The 23,327-nt window shown below is 34.7% G+C and overlaps 1 protein-coding gene across 3 annotated transcripts in view; it reads right to left on the bottom strand.

Annotated features, from left to right (window-relative positions):
• The window catches only part of LOC111046473, a 230,636-nt gene that overhangs the window by 13,738 nt on the left and 193,571 nt on the right, over window positions 1–23,327 (bottom strand). For 2 of the 3 annotated variants that reach the window (XM_039433382.1, XM_039433383.1), the window contains exons 5-6: window positions 17,802–17,931; window positions 6,556–6,617 (exon numbers count right to left, since the gene is read on the bottom strand). In XM_039433382.1, the coding sequence (XP_039289316.1) occupies window positions 6,556–6,617; window positions 17,802–17,931 (192 nt within the window). Of the gene's footprint in view, window positions 1–6,555; window positions 6,618–10,336; window positions 10,342–17,801; window positions 17,932–23,327 lie in introns of all 3 variants that reach the window. The other variant, XM_039433384.1, reaches the window with a different exon arrangement.

Raw genomic sequence — 23,327 nt, 5'->3', positions numbered from 1 at the left:
ATTTTTCTGACTCCAGCTGTTTAAAGTCTACAACTTGGCTAAATCTCGAGCTCGGAAACCGGTCCTTAGTATATGAAGCTGAAAATACTGTTGTTTAAAACTACTGCTGTTGAAAACTGCTGTTGTTGAAAACTACTGTTGTTGGAAACTACTGTTGTTGAAAACTATTTAAGGAAACTATAATAATTATAATTGAATCTCTAGAATAATAAACTGCTCATTTTGAAACTCAAAACAACTACAAGTTAGTTATCAAACTTCGTCTACCATTAAATCAAATCCATTGACTAGAAGAGTTATATATTATATAAACTGTAAGAGTAATCCCGGTTGCTCAAAAGCCAGTTAAATTTTAACCGTGATTAATTTCACAAGAACCTATCAGCGAAGGCTTTTTTTGAAAATACGGCTTCTCTGATTGGTTCTCGTGGAATTAAGAACGGTTAAAATTCAACCGGCTTTTTTGCAACCGGCACTTAGTATATCATATAAACTGTAAGAATAAGAGATATTAGTATAAATGAAGCATGAAGCATTACTAATGAGTGAACTGATGAGATGATAGTGATAAAAACATACTTAGCTATTAAATAATTTTATAAAATAAATTTCTGTTTGGTTTGTGCAGAATAATGATTGATGTCAGTTTTTTTCTGAGATGTCGTGCCCAAGAGTGTGAAAAACATGTCAAGTTTGTGGTGTAAAAATCACGATCTTATGATATTTCATTTGGAAAAAGATACTTTTTGTGCAGAGAGTGAGTAACATCACAAGTTTTTGGTGAGATAAACTCAGAGTCTATGAAACTCTATGAAGTTTGGGAAAAGGGATATTCTCTAATATCAAGCTCATTCTCCACTTTCAATCCTGTTTGTTTCTATCTTACCCTAGTGATTCTTCATAGAGAAGCAGTAGAGGAAAAGTCAAATTTGGTGATAATTTACATAAAAATGTTTCTGTACAATTGATTATAATGAGTAAAATGGTTATTTGTTGGAGCTATCTAATCGTTTATCTTTTATATCACCTGAAACACAATGAGTACTGGATGAAAGTATTGAGACCTCAATAGAGATCGATAATGTTGTAACAACCGAAACTAGTATCTCAATTTATTTTTAAACCAGAGGCTTCCATTCAATATGGATATTTATCACATCACCTTCACAATAACACAGACGATAATGAGTAACCTACTTGTGAAATAATTGGCTTATGCGCGTACGGGATAGGAAATTCACGAATAACTCATCATCACGTCTCAACTATCGGACTTATTAACTTGAAATTTTGCATATAGATTCTTAATTTATCGAGGATGGTTATAGGCCTTCTTTAAATTCTTCAAGATTTCAGTAGGCCAAGTTTTCAGTTTGTCAAGTTCTTAATTGGACCCTTGCGGAGCACAGGTTACCTGCGAGTTATAAATAAATATATTTTAGTAAGAATATTTTCAAATTATGCTTTATCAATATTATATTGTATGATAGATAGATGATTAATTTAGCGACTGACCCCCTCTCAAAGCGGTGTATGGACTTGTCAATAATCATTTAAATTATATAACTTAATATGATATAAATAAGTATCCTAGTTTACTAGTTTATACTTAGTATACTAGTATACTTAGTTTACTATTAATTTATTTATTTATTTATTCATTTGTGGACAGAATCACAAATCATTTAAATATGATTAGGAAGGAACAACAGGCTTGGCCCAAATCCATTCCATTCCCAAATTTTGATAAGATAATAAATGTCCAAAAAATAGGTTATGTTTCTACTGTATAACGTTCAAGTTCAATTTTCGTCCAGAAAAATAGATAAGCTTAACATTTTGAATTTAGAGAAATTAAAACACCAAACTATATTTAAATATAACACTTTTCCACTTCATATTGAATTAATCAAGCTATTTTATAAAATTTTGAACCCAAAAATACACACAACTTATTGTAATATAAGTAAATGAATAAATAAATTATATAACTCAGTATGATATTAATAGATGAAAATGACCTACATCTGAACTGTATTACAAGAAGGGTGAACATGACCCCAAGGTAATTAGAGTACTATATTATAATTAACTCGAATTAACAATTTCCTCCTCATATTTGAGAATAAAAGTGCCTCATCGACCCCTCTCTACAATAAAATTCGAGCATGTTCCATACAGAGAAACATGATTTCTTCCTTAACCCTGCTCCCGTGAAAATTTAAATTTATGGCCCGAATAAATTACGTCTCGCACAACCAACTATAAACCCTAATTTCGTATTTGAGATGATAAATTCTCCCCTGGTGTCCTTAATGAGAGAAATATCATTACAAGCAACCCCCTCCCGTCAAGAATCTAATTAAGAGCATCTATTTAATTAGTCTCTTTCATCTGGATTCTCTTCATGAATTCATAATCTCTAAATTCATCTCTTAATGTCGGCATTCCTTATGAATAATATTGAAGCTTCCCATTGAGCAAATGCTGGAGTAGATCTTAAAAGAGAACGATAACTTCCCCTATTATTATTTGTTCCAATTAGGAGTCGAGGAGTGGATGGGTCTTCACTATAATTCATTCCGTCTCTTAGTTTTCCACAAAAGAATTTTGAACAATGGTTCTCCAAGTCACGTCAAAATTATTATTATTATCTATGAAGAATATTCTTATCTAGACTGATAGATAATTACTCGATGATTTTAGTACTATAGTACTACTAGCCGTCAGGCTCGCTTCGCTTGCCATATCCGTCTAGCAAGGGGGCTCCGCCCCCTGGACCCCCGACTGGATCGTCCAAGAATGAGATCAGCATTTTTCATTTGAGAATTTTTATCATATGTTAGGACAATCCAGTCGGGGGTCCAGACTAAACGTCTGGCTAAACGGATATGGCGAGCGAAGCGAGCCGGACGGCTAGTAATATAAATTCAAATTCAAATTCAAATTTTATTCAATCCAATTCACAATACTTACAAATTATGAGAAAAAATAATACAGCTTAACAATATTAGAGTAATAAGTTAATATTTTATAGAGTACATAAAAGTCTAATTTATTAAACAAATAACAATAACATCAGACAAGAATTCGAACATGCTAAACCAGGACTAATTTGTGAATTTGGATAGAAAAATACTGCTTGCTGAGAGTACAAAACTCTACGTCTGCGAGCAGGAATGAATATCTGATAATTTATGAATTTATAGAGAAGTAGAAAAATATAAAAAGAAGAAAGAAAGAAAAATTAGCAACCAATCACTCACACATTCACACTAACCATGCTCACTCTCCAATTCCAGCTCATTTAGCCAATGCATAGCCACCATTATCAGAGTATTTTAACTAAGAAACCACGTTGAATAAGGTCTCTAGATAGTCAGGCATAAGACCTCTAAGCCATCCAAGAACTTTTGTTTTAAAAACAAGTCGATTTTGTGTTCTCTTAATTTCAAGAGGAATATTGTTGAAAAACTTAGGGCCGAGAAATACAAACGATTTCTGGAAACAAGTGGTATACGATTTAGGAAGTCTTAGTAAATCAGATGTCACTCTCCTAGTTTGATAACTAGGAACATCCCTGAACAACGCATGACCACAGTTTCCAGACATAACATAAAACATATACAATACTTTGAAAACATAGATATATCTGAGAGGCAAGCATCTGAGACTCTGAAAGATAGGAAAAGAATGTTCATATCTACCCTCCTTCTTGATGGCACGAACTATGGATTTTTGTATAGTTATTAAGGGCTTCAAGTGACTAATGTAAGTGGAGCCCCAACAATTTATACCGTAGCTGATTTTTGAATCGACAAGTGCAAAATATAGCTGCCTCAGGACACTAATAGGGAGAAATTTATTCAAAACGTAGAACTTCCTCAGCATTAACAGCAGATGGCTTTTTTTATTAGTAATATGATGAGACCAAGTGAGCTTTTCATCAACAATCACACCCAAATATTTTAATGAGTCAGTTTGACCAACCACCTCACAGTCACAGTCATCACTCGCACAGCTACCATGAAACTTCAGTGCAGAAGGCAATGTCCATGATGTTGATACTGTAAACAGCATGTATTTTGTTTTTGAAAGATTGAGCTGAATCTTATTGTGTCTAAACCAGAGCAACAGCTTGTTCATATAATATTCCCAGGATTGAAGTAGCAGTGCCCAATCAATTTTTCCGCGATAAATGCATTTAAATCTTCAACTTGGTGCCAACTTAACAAAGTCAACTCAACTTAATGCCAACCTGACTAAATTATTAATTTAGTTGCCAGTTAACAACTAACTCTTTCGAAGAGGTACTCTATCTAGATTATAGTTCTATAGTAACATATGCTATTATGGAAATTTCAATTATAATTAAGAGATTGGGAGAATAAGAATATACATGCTAAAAGACGAACTTTGAACCCTTAAAAACCACCCTTAGAGTTAAAATATTGCCAAAAGATTGCTTAGTGCGCCTCTAAAGGGCCAACTGAACATACCTACCAAATTTGAACGTTTTTGGTCCGGTAGATTTTTAGTTCTGCGAGTGAGTGAGTGAGTCAGTCAGTCAGTCAGTGAGTGTGTGCCATTTCGCTTTTATAGTGAGATTGTAGTTACTAGTAGTTCTGTGAACAGTAGACCTCACGCAGTATTCTCATTCACAAGTACCTGATTGATACTATAGACCTTATAGAAGTACAGCAATAGACTGGCTTCTCCACACATCTGTGTAATCACTTGTCAACTGATTTATGATGAATAATTCTATAGTCTGATTTTTAATCTAATATTGGCGTAGGAAGGAGGCTCCTTTTTCCTTTTTTATTATCCTTGAAATGCAAAATTTCAAAAAAACCTTGTATATACGTCGACGCGCAATTAAAAAAGGAACATACCTGTCAAATCTCATGAAAATCTATTACCGCGTTTCGCCGTAAATGCGCAACATATAAACATTTAAACATTAAGAGAAATGCCAGACCGTCGACTTGAATCTTAAACCTCACTTCACTCGGTCAATTAAGTCAGTGGATATGATGAAACCCCAGGGTTGCCGATTCTCTTTTATCACCGCCTTCTATATTGGACAGCTTTGATTCAAGAGATCTCTGTTTCAATGAAATTCCCATAAATTAGCTATGTTCTAATATGGCAGAATAGTGTAATGAATTCAGAATTCATTCATGAAACCGGTATATCTGATTTAATATACCTGAAATCTATAGTGAGGTCCATGTTATGATGGCTGTGTTTGATTTGCAATGGTATTGCTATCCTTGTCTATCATTCAACAAAGCGGATAGCACTATCCCTTTCTCGTTTTGCTCTGATGTCATATCGTCTTTTAACAATGTAGAGTTAATAATCACTTAACAAAATATTTCATCTTAATTATGTGAATTCATCAAAAAATTATTAGAAAATAAATAATTTATTGCTTAATAACATATAATCTATTATTTTAAACGAGAATAAACAGTTAATATTACATCAAAAGATCTGTATCAGCTACCATCTATAGTTGGCATTCACAAGACTGAGGATCGGCAACGTTGTTCTCCTATCTTTCCCCACTGCCATTATAATATGGACCTCACTATAATATGTAAATGACTGATTATTGCTTATAATGATCAACAGCTATATCTGAAATTATATTATATATGTGGAAAAATATTTTATCATCATTCAACGATGAATTTCCATAATTCAGATTTCAATATTTTGGTAGTTAATGTTTCATATCCACCTACAGACTGAAGAGTTTTAGAATAGTATGGTGCAAAGATAGCTTATGAAATAATATGCGAAAATTGAAGTATAACTGCAATATTTTCAGAGATGTGAAGATTAAGGCTGGTCACACACCGATTAGTCAAGACAAGACTAGTCACGTTTAGTCACAATACTTCACATAGTTGCTTACGGAGTCATGTCTAATTGCAATGACTAATCAGTGTGTGTTGCATCATAAGCAGCAATGTGAAGTATTATGACTAAACGTGACTACTCTTGTCTTGACTAATCGGTGTGTGACCAGACTAAGATATAAAGTGTAAAGAATGAGCTTGATAGAGTTTTGAATTTTTAATTTGTTTGAGTCAAAATAGAGGGTACTAAAAATGTATTCATATAAATGTACTAGAATTGGTAATTGATATTCTAATCGGAGAAGTCCATAGTTATAATATCTATAAATTGTAGTCAATTTTTTACTACATGATTGGGAAAACATATAAGATATCATTACTGAGAATGGGAATAGTTATCCGCCTATAAATGTTCAAATCTCAACATTTTCAATTGAGAAACTTCGAAAATAATAAAATGTTTTCGATAGTAAATTTTGGAATGATTCAATACAGATAGATTTATAAATGCAGAAGAAATTTGAAGGTGGATTCAAATAATACGTACACCAACATTCTCAATAAGGAATGGATAGACAGAAGATGGAAAATATTTTCAAATTCAAGTTTTGATTTGTGCTTGGACACAGGGGTGCAATACAGGGGTTGAAATTTGATTATTTCCATCATCCCTTCAGGTACTCACCTAAGCGATGCATTGGACTGAACCGTACTAATGACATAGCGCTCGGGTCAGACTCACAGTTTCTGTAACAAAAAACCGAGAAAATATTGAAATTAGTGCATAAAACATGTGGATAATGAATTAAAATGTAGAACTTGAATAAATAGATACACAGTTTCTGTTCGATGCGGTAGATCATCAATTGTTGTCGAGTCATAGGATGATTAAATCTTTATTCAATAATATTATCTATAGGCCTACTATTATAAAGTAAAGAACTGGCTTATACACGTACGGGATAGGAAAATTATGTTTGACGCATCATCACGTCTGAACTACTGGAGTGATTAATTTGAAATTTAGCTTATAGATTCTTAATTGACCGAGCATGGTTATGGAACTATTCTCAATTTTTCAAGATTTCAGTTTGTCAAGTTTTAAAATAGACCTTGGCGGAGTACGGATTTCCTGCTAGTAAATAATAAATGAATATAGTCACAGTTTCTGTTCGGTGCTGCCAAATCGTCAATATTGTTGTCGATTTATTTATTTATTTGATGAGAAACATAACACAACTCATTAAAATCATTGGGGAAGGACCAACAGGCACAGCCCAAAACTGTCCCTTCCCCGAATTTTGATACCTACACTATAGTCCAAAAAGTAGGTAATGTTTCATATATTTTTGGATTTAAGTCTAATTTTCAGTCCAAATATTTGAAAATATGGACCCACTTTATACATAACTAGCAGACAGGCTCGCTTCGCTCGCCATATCCGTCTCACCATGGAGCTCCGCCCCCTGGATCCCCGACTGGATCGTCCATAAATGAGATCATCGGGCTCGCTGCGCTCGCCCTGCATTTTTCATTTTTCATTCCATCACAAAGTCAAAGTACTGAGAAAACGCAGAAGAGCTGAGAAAATCGTTGGAAAACGCTGATTTTGGGCGTATCTTTGATGAAATATTAATTTCACCTCATCACAAATTTTCAGACCCTAGCTAAACCTCTGTACCAAATTTGAAAGTTTTCTGTCTATTACTTGGCGAAATAACTGAGAAAACGCAAAGAAACGCTAATTTTGGGTGTATCTTTGGCGTTATTTCAAATTCCTCCTAACACAACATTATTACACCCTAGCTTCTGTACTAAATTTGAACAATTTCCGTTCATTTGTTCTCGATAAGTCTGAGAGAAAGAAAAAGGGAGAAAAACGCAGATTTTGGGCATATCTTTGATTTTTTTTTTCAAATCCGTTTTTAGTGCAGCTCTAAAGGGCCAACGTTTTTGGTCCGGTAGATTTTTAGTTCTGCGAGTGAGTGAGTGAGTCAGTCAGTCAGTCAGTGAGTGTGTGCCATTTCGCTTTTATAGTGAGATTGTAGTTACTAGTAGTTCTGTGAACAGTAGACCTCACGCAGTATTCTCATTCACAAGTACCTGATTGATACTATAGACCTTATAGAAGTACAGCAATAGACTGGCTTCTCCACACATCTGTGTAATCACTTGTCAACTGATTTATGATGAATAATTCTATAGTCTGATTTTTAATCTAATATTGGCGTAGGAAGGAGGCTCCTTTTTCCTTTTTTATTATCCTTGAAATGCAAAATTTCAAAAAAACCTTGTATATACGTCGACGCGCAATTAAAAAAGGAACATACCTGTCAAATCTCATGAAAATCTATTACCGCGTTTCGCCGTAAATGCGCAACATATAAACATTTAAACATTAAGAGAAATGCCAGACCGTCGACTTGAATCTTAAACCTCACTTCACTCGGTCAATTAAGTCAGTGGATATGATGAAACCCCAGGGTTGCCGATTCTCTTTTATCACCGCCTTCTATATTGGACAGCTTTGATTCAAGAGATCTCTGTTTCAATGAAATTCCCATAAATTAGCTATGTTCTAATATGGCAGAATAGTGTAATGAATTCAGAATTCATTCATGAAACCGGTATATCTCATTTAATATACCTGAAATCTATAGTGAGGTCCATGTTATGATGGCTGTGTTTGATTTGCAATGGTATTGCTATCCTTGTCTATCATTCAACAAAGCGGATAGCACTATCCCTTTCTCGTTTTGCTCTGATGTCATATCGTCTTTTAACAATGTAGAGTTAATAATCACTTAACAAAATATTTCATCTCAATTATGTGAATTCATCAAAAAATTATTAGAAAATAATAATTTATTGCTTAATAACATATAATCTATTATTTTAAACGAGAATAAACAGTTAATATTACATCAAAAGATCTGTATCAGCTACCATCTATAGTTGGCATTCACAAGACTGAGGATCGGCAACGTTGTTCTCCTATCTTTCCCCACTGCCATTATAATATGGACCTCACTATAATATGTAAATGACTGATTATTGCTTATAATGATCAACAGCTATATCTGAAATTATATTATATATGTGGAAAAATATTTTATCATCATTCAACGATGAATTTCCATAATTCAGATTTCAATATTTTGGTAGTTAATGTTTCATATCCACCTACAGACTGAAGAGTTTTAGAATAGTATGGTGCAAAGATAGCTTATGAAATAATATGCGAAAATTGAAGTATAACTGCAATATTTTCAGAGATGTGAAGATTAAGGCTGGTCACACACCGATTAGTCAAGACAAGACTAGTCACGTTTAGTCACAATACTTCACATAGTTGCTTACGGAGTCATGTCTAATTGCAATGACTAATCAGTGTGTGTTGCATCATAAGCAGCAATGTGAAGTATTATGACTAAACGTGACTACTCTTGTCTTGACTAATCGGTGTGTGACCAGACTAAGATATAAAGTGTAAAGAATGAGCTTGATAGAGTTTTGAATTTTTAATTTGTTTGAGTCAAAATAGAGGGTACTAAAAATGTATTCATATAAATGTACTAGAATTGGTAATTGATATTCTAATCGGAGAAGTCCATAGTTATAATATCTATAAATTGTAGTCAATTTTTTACTACATGATTGGGAAAACATATAAGATATCATTACTGAGAATGGAATAGTTATCCGCCTATAAATGTTCAAATCTCAACATTTTCAATTGAGAAACTTCGAAAATAATAAAATGTTTTCGATAGTAAATTTTGGAATGATTCAATACAGATAGATTTATAAATGCAGAAGAAATTTGAAGGTGGATTCAAATAATACGTACACCAACATTCTCAATACGGAGTGGATAGACAGAAGATGGAAAATATTTTCAAATTCAAGTTTTGATTTGTGCTTGGACACAGGGGTGCAATACAGGGGTTGAAATTTGATTATTTCCATCATCCCTTCAGGTACTCACCTAAGCGATGCATTGGACTGAACCGTACTAATGACATAGCGCTCGGGTCAGACTCACAGTTTCTGTAACAAAAAACCGAGAAAATATTGAAATTAGTGCATAAAACATGTGGATAATGAATTAAAATGTAGAACTTGAATAAATAGATACACAGTTTCTGTTCGATGCGGTAGATCATCAATTGTTGTCGAGTCATAGGATGATTAAATCTTTATTCAATAATTATTATCTATAGGCCTACTATTATAAAGTAAAGAACTGGCTTATACACGTACGGGATAGGAAAATTATGTTTGACGCATCATCACGTCTGAACTACTGGAGTGATTAATTTGAAATTTAGCTTATAGATTCTTAATTGACCGAGCATGGTTATGGAACTATTCTCAATTTTTCAAGATTTCAGTTTGTCAAGTTTTAAAATAGACCTTGGCGGAGTACGGATTTCCTGCTAGTAAATAATAATGAATATAGTCACAGTTTCTGTTCGGTGCTGCCAAATCGTCAATATTGTTGTCGATTATTTATTTATTTGATGAGAAACATAACACAACTCATTAAAATCATTGGGGAAGGACCAACAGGCACAGCCCAAAACTGTCCCTTCCCCGAATTTTGATACCTACACTATAGTCCAAAAAGTAGGTAATGTTTCATATATTTTTGGATTTAAGTCTAATTTTCAGTCCAAATATTTGAAAATATGGACCCACTTTATACATAACTAGCAGACAGGCTCGCTTCGCTCGCCATATCCGTCTCACCATGGAGCTCCGCCCCCTGGATCCCCGACTGGATCGTCCATAAATGAGATCATCGGGCTCGCTGCGCTCGCCCTGCATTTTTCATTTTTCATTCCATCACAAAGTCAAAGTACTGAGAAAACGCAGAAGAGCTGAGAAAATCGTTGGAAAAACGCTGATTTTGGGCGTATCTTTGATGAAATATTAATTTCACCTCATCACAAATTTTCAGACCCTAGCTAAACCTCTGTACCAAATTTGAAAGTTTTCTGTCTATTACTTGGCGAAATAACTGAGAAAACGCAAAGAAACGCTAATTTTGGGTGTATCTTTGGCGTTATTTCAAATTCCTCCTAACACAACATTATTACACCCTAGCTTCTGTACTAAATTTGAACAATTTCCGTTCATTTGTTCTCGATAAGTCTGAGAGAAAGAAAAAGGGAGAAAAACGCAGATTTTGGGCATATCTTTGATTTTTTTTTTCAAATCCGTTTTTAGTGCAGCTCTAAAGGGCCAACGTTTTTGGTCCGGTAGATTTTTAGTTCTGCGAGTGAGTGAGTCAGTCAGTCAGTAAGTGAGTGCCATTTCGCTTTTACATATATATATATATATATATATATATATATATATATAATATATAGATAATAGATGCATTGAAATTAACTCCTAGCCCAAACAGAAAAAAATTGTTATCAAGTACATTAATTGGACCTCAAAATTTGTCCAAAAAAATTATTTATTTATTTTATTTTATTATTTATCCATTTATTTAAAGGGGTACTTAGATTTATATTTTTATTTATATTAAAAGCAGCCCTGAAGAAAAAAAACAATAATTGGACCTTGTAAATTATACAATTGAATTAAGTTTGACAAAATTAACTTGCAACCCTAGCAGAAAAACCTTTGTACAGCAAATTAAATTTCCGAACAACCCTTGTAGGCTATTGTTAACAAGTCCACCAGTAATTGATTAACCAACCAATCAACATCCCTTTTCACGCAGGGTTAATAAATAATTCGCTCGCAGCTGATAATTCAATTTGTGTCAACGAGTGTTTTTATCACACCCCCTATGTCACTACATTGTTACAACATATCTATGTACTCCACCCTCGTAAACAGTGGGTCATCTATATATTATATGCTCGTAAACAATTGGCTTCGAGTATTTTATATCCATATACATACAATCTATATCTATATACAGTATTATATATCTATGTACAATCTCTATATATATGTCAGGACTTACTGTAGTGAGGTCCACATTGAATTGTCAGTATTCTTGATTGGAAACATCAATGCTCACCATATAACCAATTCTGACAAGGATTAGAGAATATAACTACATTGTGAGGTCCACGTTATAATGGCAGTGGAGAAAGATAGCACAATGTTGCCGATTCTCTACATTGCCCCTGCCTTCTTTAGAGGATAGCGTGAGGTCCACGTTATAATGGCAGTGCAGAAAGATAGGAGAACAATGTTGCCGATTCTCCGCATTGCCCTTGCCTTCTATAGAGGATAGGTGATACCGGTATATCTGGTGTGATATCAACTTTTCATTCTTGTTTGAAATGATCAATCATATGGACATGCATTATTTCATCATTGACTTTTTGTGGACGAATAAAATATGATTGATCATTTCAAACAAGAATGAACAGTTGATATCACACCAGATATACCGGTATCAGCTATCCTCTATAGAAGGCAAGGGCAATGCGGAGAATCGGCAACATTGTTCTCCTATCTTTCTGCACTGCCATTATAACGTGGACCATATTTGAGATAGAATGTTTTGTTAATTGGTTATATGTCTAGATTGTTAAAACCGATCTGGCAACGTTTCAATTCCTAATGTTCCTGTTAAAAATGATCAATGGTATTTAATTCGTCAAGGAAACGTTCTTTTTAATGATGGAATAATCGATTTTCATAATTAAGATTGAATATTTTGTTTATTGATTATATTTCTACATTGTTGAAAAACGATCTGGTGACGTAGCGGAATTAGAGAAGGATAACGCTAACTGCTTTTTCGAATGATAGACAAGGATAGCAACACTAACGTTAATCAAATACTGTCATTATAACGTGGACCTCACTATAGCTGTCCAACACCAATTAATGGTGGTCCTAAAATACTGTATGCTGTCCTAAATAAAATACGGTCTTGTCACCCTGTCCCTCTGGAAATTAGGCTGAAGGCTACTAGTCAATATTCCATCAGATATTCTATAGAAAGCAGTGACAAGGCAGAGAATCGGCACCGCTTTTCTTCCATATTTCTCCACTGCCATTATAACGTGGGCCTCACTGTAGAGAATGGGGGAAGAACACATTGTCACGGTTGTTTCAAAACGAGGGGGTGGTTGAACACCCCCTCTGACAGTTTTCGGGCCAGCCACCAAATTAAACACGTCGCATCATTTATCACGTGACTGGAGTGACAACAGTGGCATTGTTACATTGTTGAAAGCTCCAATTATTAAGTGTGACAACGTCCACAGAATTCTTTGTCAGTTGGTTTTTGGCCAAACATACCAGACAGTTACAAAATGGTATTCATTTGTCAATTTTGTTCACTTCAACACAATGTGGCGGTTGCACAGAAGCCGGTTAAATTTTAACCGTGATCAATTCCACGAGAACCAATCAGAGAAGGCGTTTTTGAAAAGACGGCTTATGTGATTGGTTCTCGAGGAATTAATCATGGTTAAAATTCAACCGGCTTTTGTGCAACCGGGCCAATGTGTTTTAATCGTAGAAAATGTTATCTGTAGGAAAATTGAGTTTAGATCATCAAGTTATCAGCGAAACGTATACAAGATTATGCCTGAGTTTATTTATTTATGCTATACTACCAGTTAACCCGTGCTCTGCAAGGGTCCAATTTTTAATTGATTGAAAAAAGACTAAGAAATTGTCAAAAAACCACTGATTTATTGATAATTAGAAAGACCGGTTTCGGTTATTACACCATTGTCAATCTCTGATAAACTCTGATAAATTTTTAACTTCATAAACTGAAAACTTGACCTCCTGAAATCTTGGAGACTTGAAGATACGCCTATAAATATTCTCAGTAAATTCAGCATCTACGTGTGAAGTTTCAAGGTAATCAGTCCTGTTATTCAGACGTGATGATGATGACGTCATTCGTGAATTACCTATCCTGTACATGTATATTGTAGGTCAGCTTTCTCCTTTATTATTACATAAATTACTAGCCGTCAGGCTCGCTTCGCTCGCCATATCCATCTACCAGGGGGCTCCGCCTTCTGGACCCCCGTCTGGATCGTCCAAGAATGAGATCAGCAAGCTCGCTTCGCTCGCCTGCATTTTTCATTTGTAGGACGATCATATGTTAGGATGATCCAGTCGGGGGTCCAGACTAAACGATTAACAACTAAACGGATATGGCGAGCGAAGCGAGCCTGACGGCTAGTAATATAATATTTCCAGGAATAGCTCTGATTGAAGTAGCAGTGCCCAATCAATTTTTCCGCGATAAATGCATTTCAGTCTTCAACTTGGTGCCAACCTAACAAAGTCAACTCAACTTAATGCCAACCTGACAAAATTAATAATTTAGTTATCAGTTAACAACTGTTTCGAAGAGGTACTCTCTCTAGATTATAGTTCTATATCATATGGTATGAAAATTTTTCAATTATAATTGAGAGATTGGAATAAGAAGAATATACATGCTAAAAGACGAGCTTTAAACCCTTGAAAACCACCCTTTGAGTTAAAATATTGCCAAAAGATTTCCTAGTGCGCCTCTAAAGGGCCAACTGAACATACCTACCAAATTTGAAAGTTTTTAGTCCGGTAGATTTTTAGTTCTGCGAGTGAGTGAGTGAGTCAGTCAGTCAGTCAGTCAGTGAGTGAGTGCCATTTCGCTTTTATATATATAGATAAAGATGAGCCACTTATATGCATGTATATGAAATGGATGTATATAAGCCAAGTATATTGAATGAATATCTATATGCCAGACATCATTATACATAAGCCATACATTGATAGTGAGGTCCACGTTATAATGACAGTGTTTGATTAACTAAAGTATTGCTATCCTTGTCTATCATTCAACAAAGCGGTTAGCGCTATCTGTCTCTCTGTTGCCAGATCGTCTTCTAACAATGTAGAATTGATAATTGAGTAACAAAATATTCCATCTTAATATTATGAACATGTATTGAAAAATATAATTTCTTGCTCAATAACATTATACTTGATTATTTCAAAAACAGTTAATTTATTACATCAATAAACCTGTATCAGCTACCGTCTATAGAAGGCAAAGACCTTAAAGATATCTCTTTAAGGTCTTTGATAGAAGGCATTGACATGAAAGAAGATCGGCAACATTGATCTCCCATCTTTCTCCACTGCCATTTTAACGTGGACCTCATGATAGCTATCATAATCATTACTGACTATGTACATATTTGGCCGTATAACGTTCGAATTCAACCCCTGACAATTCCATCTTAAAATTGAAAATAATGAACGTTTAGCCCTTAACTAATCATCCCTCAGTTTCCCATTAAATCTACCCTTGCTGCTCCAATTCTCAATGAGAAGCACCTATCAACAGAATCGGGGATAATGAAGCGAATGTTCTTTGAATGGCTAGTAGTCAGTAAAGGATCAATCTACAGAAGCACGGATAATGCAGCGAATGTTTTTTGAATAGCTAGTGAAGGACCATTCAACAGAATTAGGGATATTGAAGCGAATGTTTTTTTGAATGGCTAGTGAAGGACCAATCAACAGAATCAGGGATATTGAAACGAATGTTTTTTGAATAGCTAGTAGCCAGTAAAGGACCAATCAACAGAATTAGGGATATTGAAGCGAATGTTTTTTTGAATGGCTAGTGAAGGACCAATCAACAGAATTAGGGATATTGAAGCGAATGTTTTTTGAATAGCTAGTAGTCAGTAAAGGACCAATCAACAGAGGCCGGGATAATGCAGAGAATGTTTTTTGAATGGCTAGTACTCAGCTGAAGTGGATGCACTGATGAATTCGTTCGTTTTAAAGCGATTATAGAGCGTTTTCTATAGTAAGATCCACTTCAGTCAGCGTTAGTTAAATGGGAATTGTTGATGTTCCTTTATGAGGAATACTGACAGTAAAGAGTGAAACTCACCAGAGCCAGCGCCATTTTCTTGGAGCGGATTATTTGAAAATGGGTCAGTCAGAAACACAAAAGACTTGGAGGGTCATTCACGGAGTTTTCGACAAATGAGAGAGTTGAACTTGAAATTGGATTTCAGATGTTTTTTGCTGCACATTTAGAAAGAATATTTCTTTAGAAATCACTAAAAATTCCTCATCAATAACACTATATTATAATAAGAGAGAGTAGGGTTGTGTTTGTTCGCATCAAATCATGTCAACTTGTGGATTGCGTACCGAAAAAACGGGAATGATTTAGATCTCCAACTTTGCACATTCTAAAAATATCAATCTCGTGCACCTCGGAGCCCAAATTTCAATTCTCCTTCCAGATTTTTCAGAATTAATTTTCAAATTCCATTCTTGGGACATGAATACATACCATTTGTTGATATAGAACTATAATTTAGAGAGACTCCCTCTTGGAAACAGATGGTTGAAATTGGCAACTAAATTAATAACCTGTCCAATTTTGTCAGGTTGGCAATAAGTTGAGGAAGTTTCTGAACAAGAGTTGAGTTCTGTTACTTTATTGGGTTAGCAACAAGTTGGAGAACTTATCTAAACTTATAAAGGAAAGAACTGGCTCATACACGTACGGGATAGGAAAATTATGTTTGACGTATCATCACGTCTCAATTCCTGGACTGATTAACTTGAAAATTTGCATATAGATTTGTTAATTGGCCGAGGATGGTACTAGGTCTATTTCTAACTCTTCCAGATTCCACTTGGTCAAGTTTTCAGTTTTTCAAGTTGTAAAATACACCCTTGCGGAGTACGGGTTACCTGCTAGTATGATAAAACACTAGAATTATGTCTAAAAATAACACGAATCTCGTGAAAATTGAAAAAAATGAAAATCTCAAAATATAGATGTTATTATTCGATGTGAAGAATATTGCAAGTGGAACCCATATCTCGATATATCTTCATTAATTAACTAATTAAATATTTCTCCAAGACTTAACCTATTTCGGACTATGTGTAACCTAATTAAAATTTGAGAGAGGAATAGCACAAGGTTACCTTTTTTTTCTCCCTATCATTTCGATGATGTACTTATTGTATCAATCAATAAAGAATAAATAATTTGTGGCTATTAAGACTTGTATTCTTCTTATTTTATGGAGAGGTAAGGCCAACTCACCCGGCTCTTATTCTGTCTCTTTCTCTCACTCTCTTACTCTCTCTCTCTTTTGGTAGAGAGTTAGTGGGGAGGATATTTTGAATATTCTTTCCGAAGAATGGACATTGATATGTCCAAAGCTCCGCCAATTTATGTAGATGAATTACAATATTATCTATAGTTATCACAAATTGCTTTTTTCATATCATATACAGTTCAATAATAATTTTCTTAGTCTATATTATGTAAATTCATCTATAATTTTGCTGTATTGTGAGCTATTGTATATAAGTGTATAAGCCAGTATAATATTGTTGTAATCTACATGAATAAAGTACTCAATCAATCAATCTCTCTGATTACTTTGAAAAGAGAGAAAACTAACCAACTAAACAATTAACTAACTAAACAACTATTCAACTAATCAACTGGACAAATAATAGAGAGAGGCCAACTGCAGTGAGGTCCACGTTATAATGGCAGTGGAGAAAGATAGAAGAGAAACGTTGCCGATCCTCTGTCTTGTCAATGCCTTCTAGACGGTAGCTGATACAGGTTTATTGATGTAATATCAACTAATCATTCTCGTTTAAAATATTCAATATTTTATTAAGCAAGAAATTATATTTTTTTAATAATTTCATAATGAATTTACATAATCAAGATGAAAAATTTGTTTAATCAATTATCAATTCTACATTGTTGAAAGACAACTCTGGCAACAGAGCAAAGTGAGAAAGAGATAGCGCTATCTGTTTTGTTGAATGATAGACAAGGATAGCAATACCATTGCCAATCAAACACAGCATTATAACGTGGACCTCACTATAAAGAGAGGCCAATAATAGAGAGAGATGAGGCCAACTCACCCGGCTCTTCTCCTGTCTCTCTCTCTGGCCAGTTTTGCTCTCCGTCTGAGACAGCAAATGACAAGGAGGGCAAGAAGAGGGAATCCAAGGATGCCTGAGACTATCGGGATCACCACTGACTCTGGAGAAACTGCAACATTATAAATAAAACAACATTAAAAAAAAAATTATTGACTAGAATTTTACACTGAGAACTAAACATTAGTAGAAATATCAGGGCACCGAGCTTCACTCGTTATTTATTTATTGACTTTTGATAAACCAAACACAATTCTTACAATGATTGGGGAAGTACTAACAGCACAGCCCAAAACTGTTTCTTTCTCGAATTTTGATTCATACACTATAAATAGTCCAGAAAGTAGGTTATGTTCCATACACTTGAATTCAGGTTCAACTTTCAGTTCAAACATTTGGAAACAAAAAAAATATAATTTAGATTATATACAAACCGAATTAAATAACAGAATAACACTCACTAATCACTTGAAATTGTCAAATAATGATCAACTTTAAAAATTATTATATATACTCTAGTTTAGGAAGATTATCATGTCATGTCAACAAATCAGATTATGTTGATCAAATCGATTAAATTGTCCAGCTAGATGGAATTTCTTGCTGATTGATTATGATTACACAGCTGGAAATAATTCTGTCTCCATCCCACACAGGCACACGCATCTTCTGTTATCGAGAGATGACGAAATTATCATCTGTTTTCCAAGGATAAATTATCCTTTTAATGTCGTTCAGCGAGTTTTCCAAAGAATGAGACCTAGTGCAATTGAATCTTCATATCATAAACCAACTATATTCCAAATTTCGTGAAAATCGTTAGAGTCGTTTCCGAGATCCGTAAAGCATAAATGACCAGATATATACAGAAATATTGCTCGCTTAATATAATAGGATATATTCGAATAAATAGATAGGAATAGATGAATTATAAGGGGACACAGAGGGAAACCCAGGAAACGATGGCTGAATGAGGTGCTGAATGATGTTAGGAGTTTGGAATGGAGAGGCATAGTCAACGATAGAAATGCGTGGAGGTTGATAGTTGCGGAGGCCAATGGCTGTAGCGCCATACAAGAAGAAGATGAATTACAATTTTTCATCAATATAACATCGGTAGATTGTAATAGACAAGACGGTAACATGAATGAGACTGAAATACTCCACAATACTTCACATGAATGAAAGAGAATAAATTAAACATGATTTGGGAAGAATTTTCATTGCGGAAGAGTTCTCAACCCCTGAAACTTCAGGATATTATGATAAATAAGATATTGAGAAGCATCACAGAGAATGAAAACTATTCAATTAATTTTATCAAACGAAAAACGAAATTAATTGCTGTAATTCTCCCCGAAGACTTCTGCTACTGCGAATATTGACAACCGGGTAAACAGCTAGATGGAAATTTGATGAGTACTACTATTCAAAAATTGTTTGTCAGCCCGGGAATCAAACCCAGTACCTCCTAATTGCCGGTCAGGAATGTTTACCCTTACACCAGACTGACAATCTCTGGATAGTAGCGCTCATTTTATACGAAGCCAGCCAGTCTTCAGATGGAATTTCAGCAATTAATTCGGATTTCCATTTGATAATATTAAGTAGTTCATTAGAGTTTATTGCAATATCTCAGTATTTTCCATCTGTAATAAATTATTCCTCAATGAAGCATCTGAAGATTACAATAGAAGAGACGATGAGATGAATAGAAATACAATATTCACTTCATAATTGTAAGAGAATAAATCAATTAAGGTTTGGGAAGATTAGAATATTGTAGGAAATAATATTCTTTACCAATGAAACTCTAGGAGATCGTGATGAAGAAGATATTGAGAAGGATCAAAGAAAATTTTTAAGTGTAATAATAATTTGTTTCATCTTTCTGATCAACCGAGATACAAAATTTTTAGTATAATGTTTATTTGGACTGTAAATTTTTGTGATCTTTATAAAAGTGTTCTCATAACTTCATTTGGACTATTTTTATCAAAATTAGGGTGAGGAACAGTTTTGGGTATATCCTGTTGATTCTCTCCCAATCATTAATTTGATGTTGTGATTAAAGAATGTAATAAATGTAAATGTAAATGTAAAATAATAATTATTGATCAATGAAACATCTTCAGATTGCAATAGACAAGACGGTCAGATGAATAAAATTAAAATACGTACTTCATCAATGGAAGAGGACATCTCTAAACATATTTGGAAAGAATAAAATTTTGTAGGAAATGATGATTTTGATAATTTCAATGAAGAAACCTCAGGAGATTATAATTGAGTATATAGAGTGATTGATCACAAAAGATTATTTTTCATAATGTAGATGTGTCATACACGCATGTTTGAATCTCAGTAAATTCTGACTTGAGTAATAGATAGAAGAATATCATTGTATAGCTATATTCATGAAAGAATAGTTGATGAGGGGGTTTCAGTCTTATACTACCTCTTAGTGCCGGTTGCACAAGAATAGGTTAAATTTTAATCGTCATTAGTCCCTCGAGAACCAATCAGAGAAGCCGTCTTTTCAAAAGCGCCTTCTCTGGTTGGTTCTCGTGAAACCGGTTGAATTTTAATCTTCATCAATTCCACGAGAACCAATCAGTGACGCCGTCTTTCCAAAAGCGCGTTTTCTGATTGGTTCTCGTGAAACAGATTGAATTTCAATCGTCATTGATCCCACGAGAACCAATCAGAGAAGCCGTCTTCTCAAAAGCCCCTTTTCTGATTGGTTCTCGTGAAATGAATCACGGTTTAGTTTTCACCAGCTTTTGTGAACCGGGCCTTAAGGTGCGTACAGATTTACGCGCCGCGAACATGAGCAATTCACTTTTAATCAGCTGATGCCAAGCTTGTTATATCTGTATCTTACCGTTTCTGTAAAAAAACAGATATAATAAGCCGATTAAAAGTGAATTTATTACTCATGTTCACAGCGCATATATCTGTACGCACCTTCAGATGCAGTTATAGGAAAGAATCAACATGCATATATGAACGGAACTCAACAAATTTAGCTTACACTAAGGAAACTGCAAAGTGTAATTCATGACTCGGAATGAGATCAGTACCATGAGGAATGACGCCGAGTCTTGACTCGAAATGTCATCACCTTCATCGCTCCATAGTAGAATGAAGCAGAGTCAGGACTCGAAGTGACTCGAGTCATGTTAGAAAGTCATGTGTTATGAAGTCATAAATTCACTTTCCGTTGCACAGATTTCAAAGTAAACTAAAGCTCCCATAAAATTAAAAATCTGGTGTGGCGCACTCACACAACTTTCCTTGCCGTTATGGAAATTGATCACCTGACGCTAGTGTTCTCGCGCATCTCAAGTCTACCAATCAAAGATATGAGAGAGCTCAATAACGCTGGAGACACACGAGGTCTGCTATCTCTTCGTGGTGAATGATTTAATAGAATCAACAGTTTGCAATTGAATAATCACATTTTCTCAAATTTCCAGCTTATTTTTTATTTTAGGTGAAAATGAAACTGGACATTAATTGTAAAGATTTTCATGCTCAATCCTTTCGAGCAGATTAAAGTTTCGATTAGATTGAATTGAAATTATTTTTTAAGAATGTTATAATATTATTTACTGTTTTATACACTAATTTACATCAATATGACAGTTTAGCTGATAACTCAATAGCTAAAATAATATCCTTCCCATTAATACACGATAGGGGAAAGAAAGAAATAGAGAGCTTCACGAAAAATCTACTAGGACTATCGGCTTAAGTTGACAGTGAAATTTGGAACATGAACTATAAAATATCTTCTCATGCTAAATTTCATCTATGACATAACCTCATCAAATTAAAAAGTCTTTTTATCCTATTCTTCTCCCTTCTTCTTTTTTACTCTACTCATTTTTCCCTTCTTCTCTTATTTTTACATCCTTCATCACATACTTCTTTCCTTTCCTAGTCCTCCATCCACCAATCTTTTATCTTCCACTCATCAATTCTTCCTTCTTTTCACCCTTCTTCACATTCTTCTTCTCTTTTCCACTCCTCGATTATCCAATCTTCTATCTTCCACTCATTTCTTCCTTCTTCTCCTTCTTTTTCACCCTTCTTCACATTCTTCTCCTCTTTTTCACTCCTCCTTCATCCAATCTTCTATCTTCCACTTATTTCTTCCTTTTTCTCCCTCTTTTCCACTTTTCTTAATGTTCTTCTTCGTTTTCCAACTCCTCCATTCACCAATCTCCTATCTTCCACTCATTTCTTCCTTCTTCTCCTCCTTCTTCACATTCTTCTTCTTCTTCTTCCTACGCCTCCATCCACCAATCTTCTATTTTCTACATAATATTTTCTTCTTCTTCTTCTCCTTCTTCTTCTTCTTCTTCTTCTTCTTCTTATTCTTCTCTAACCCTCCTCCACATTCTTCTTCTACTTCCCACCCCACCATCTACCAATCTTCTACCTTCCACTCATTTCTTTCTTCTTCTCCTCCTCTTCCACTCTTCTTCTCGTTCTAATTCCTCCATTCCCCTTTCTTCTCTTTCAAGTAATGTGTGTGTGCCCATTGAAGCAGGCAATAAACGAGGCGGAATCAAACGATCACGTGACTTCGTTTATTTGAAAAGTTTGCTACTCCAAGACGATTTCCAGCCTTGGAAAACGTTCAAAGTTCACGTTTGAGTACTGCTTGCACCTTAGCTTCCCTGCTATATCTTCTCTCAACTTGTTCTGTTCAAGTAAGCAATGATGATAAAAGACGTAGCTTTAGTTCAGATAGAAATTGTTGTTTCAATTGTTATTTCGACTACAATTTAGAACTATTTTCTCCAAATATTCAATGTTTCATGAACTAGTCTCTTCTCATACGAATATTGTTGTTCTAAAGCTTTCCTGTAATATTATCTTTTTACTTTCCTTGCCCTATTACCCTAGGTAAGGAAAGTATTGCTTTCCGAAAAAAATTAAGGTACCCCAATTTCTAAATTTCTATACGTTTCAAGGTCCCCTGAGTCCAAAAAAGTGGTTTTTAGGTATTGGTATGTGGGTGTGGTGTGTGTGTTGTGTGTGTGTGTGTGTGTGTGTGTGTGGTGTGTGTGTGTGTGTGTGTGTGTGGTGTGTGTGTGTGGGTGTGTGTGTGTGGTGTGTGTGTGTGTGTGTGTGTGTGTGTGTGTGGTGTGTGTGTGTGTGTGTGTAAATTAATCTGGTGTGGCGCACTCCCACACAACTTTCCTTCCGTTATGGAAATTGATCACCTGACGCTAGTGTGTCTCGCGCCTCTCAAGTCTACCAATCAAAGATATGAGAGAGCTCAATACGCTGGAGACACACGAGGTCTGCTATCTCTTCGTGGTGAATGATTTAATAGAATCAACAGTTTGCAATTGATAATCACATTTTCTCAAATTTCCAGCTTATTTTTTATTTTAGGTGAAAATGAAACTGGACAGTAATTGTTAAAGATTTTCATGCTCAATCCTTTCGAGCAGATTAAGTTTCGATTAGATTGAATTGAAATATTTTTTA

This window comes from Nilaparvata lugens, chromosome 7 (genome assembly GCF_014356525.2).
Source record: "Nilaparvata lugens isolate BPH chromosome 7, ASM1435652v1, whole genome shotgun sequence".
NCBI classification, from domain to species: Eukaryota; Metazoa; Arthropoda; class Insecta; order Hemiptera; family Delphacidae; genus Nilaparvata; species Nilaparvata lugens.
Note: the sequence above shows the minus strand (reverse complement) of the source record. Positions and strands in the feature narration are given on the sequence as shown.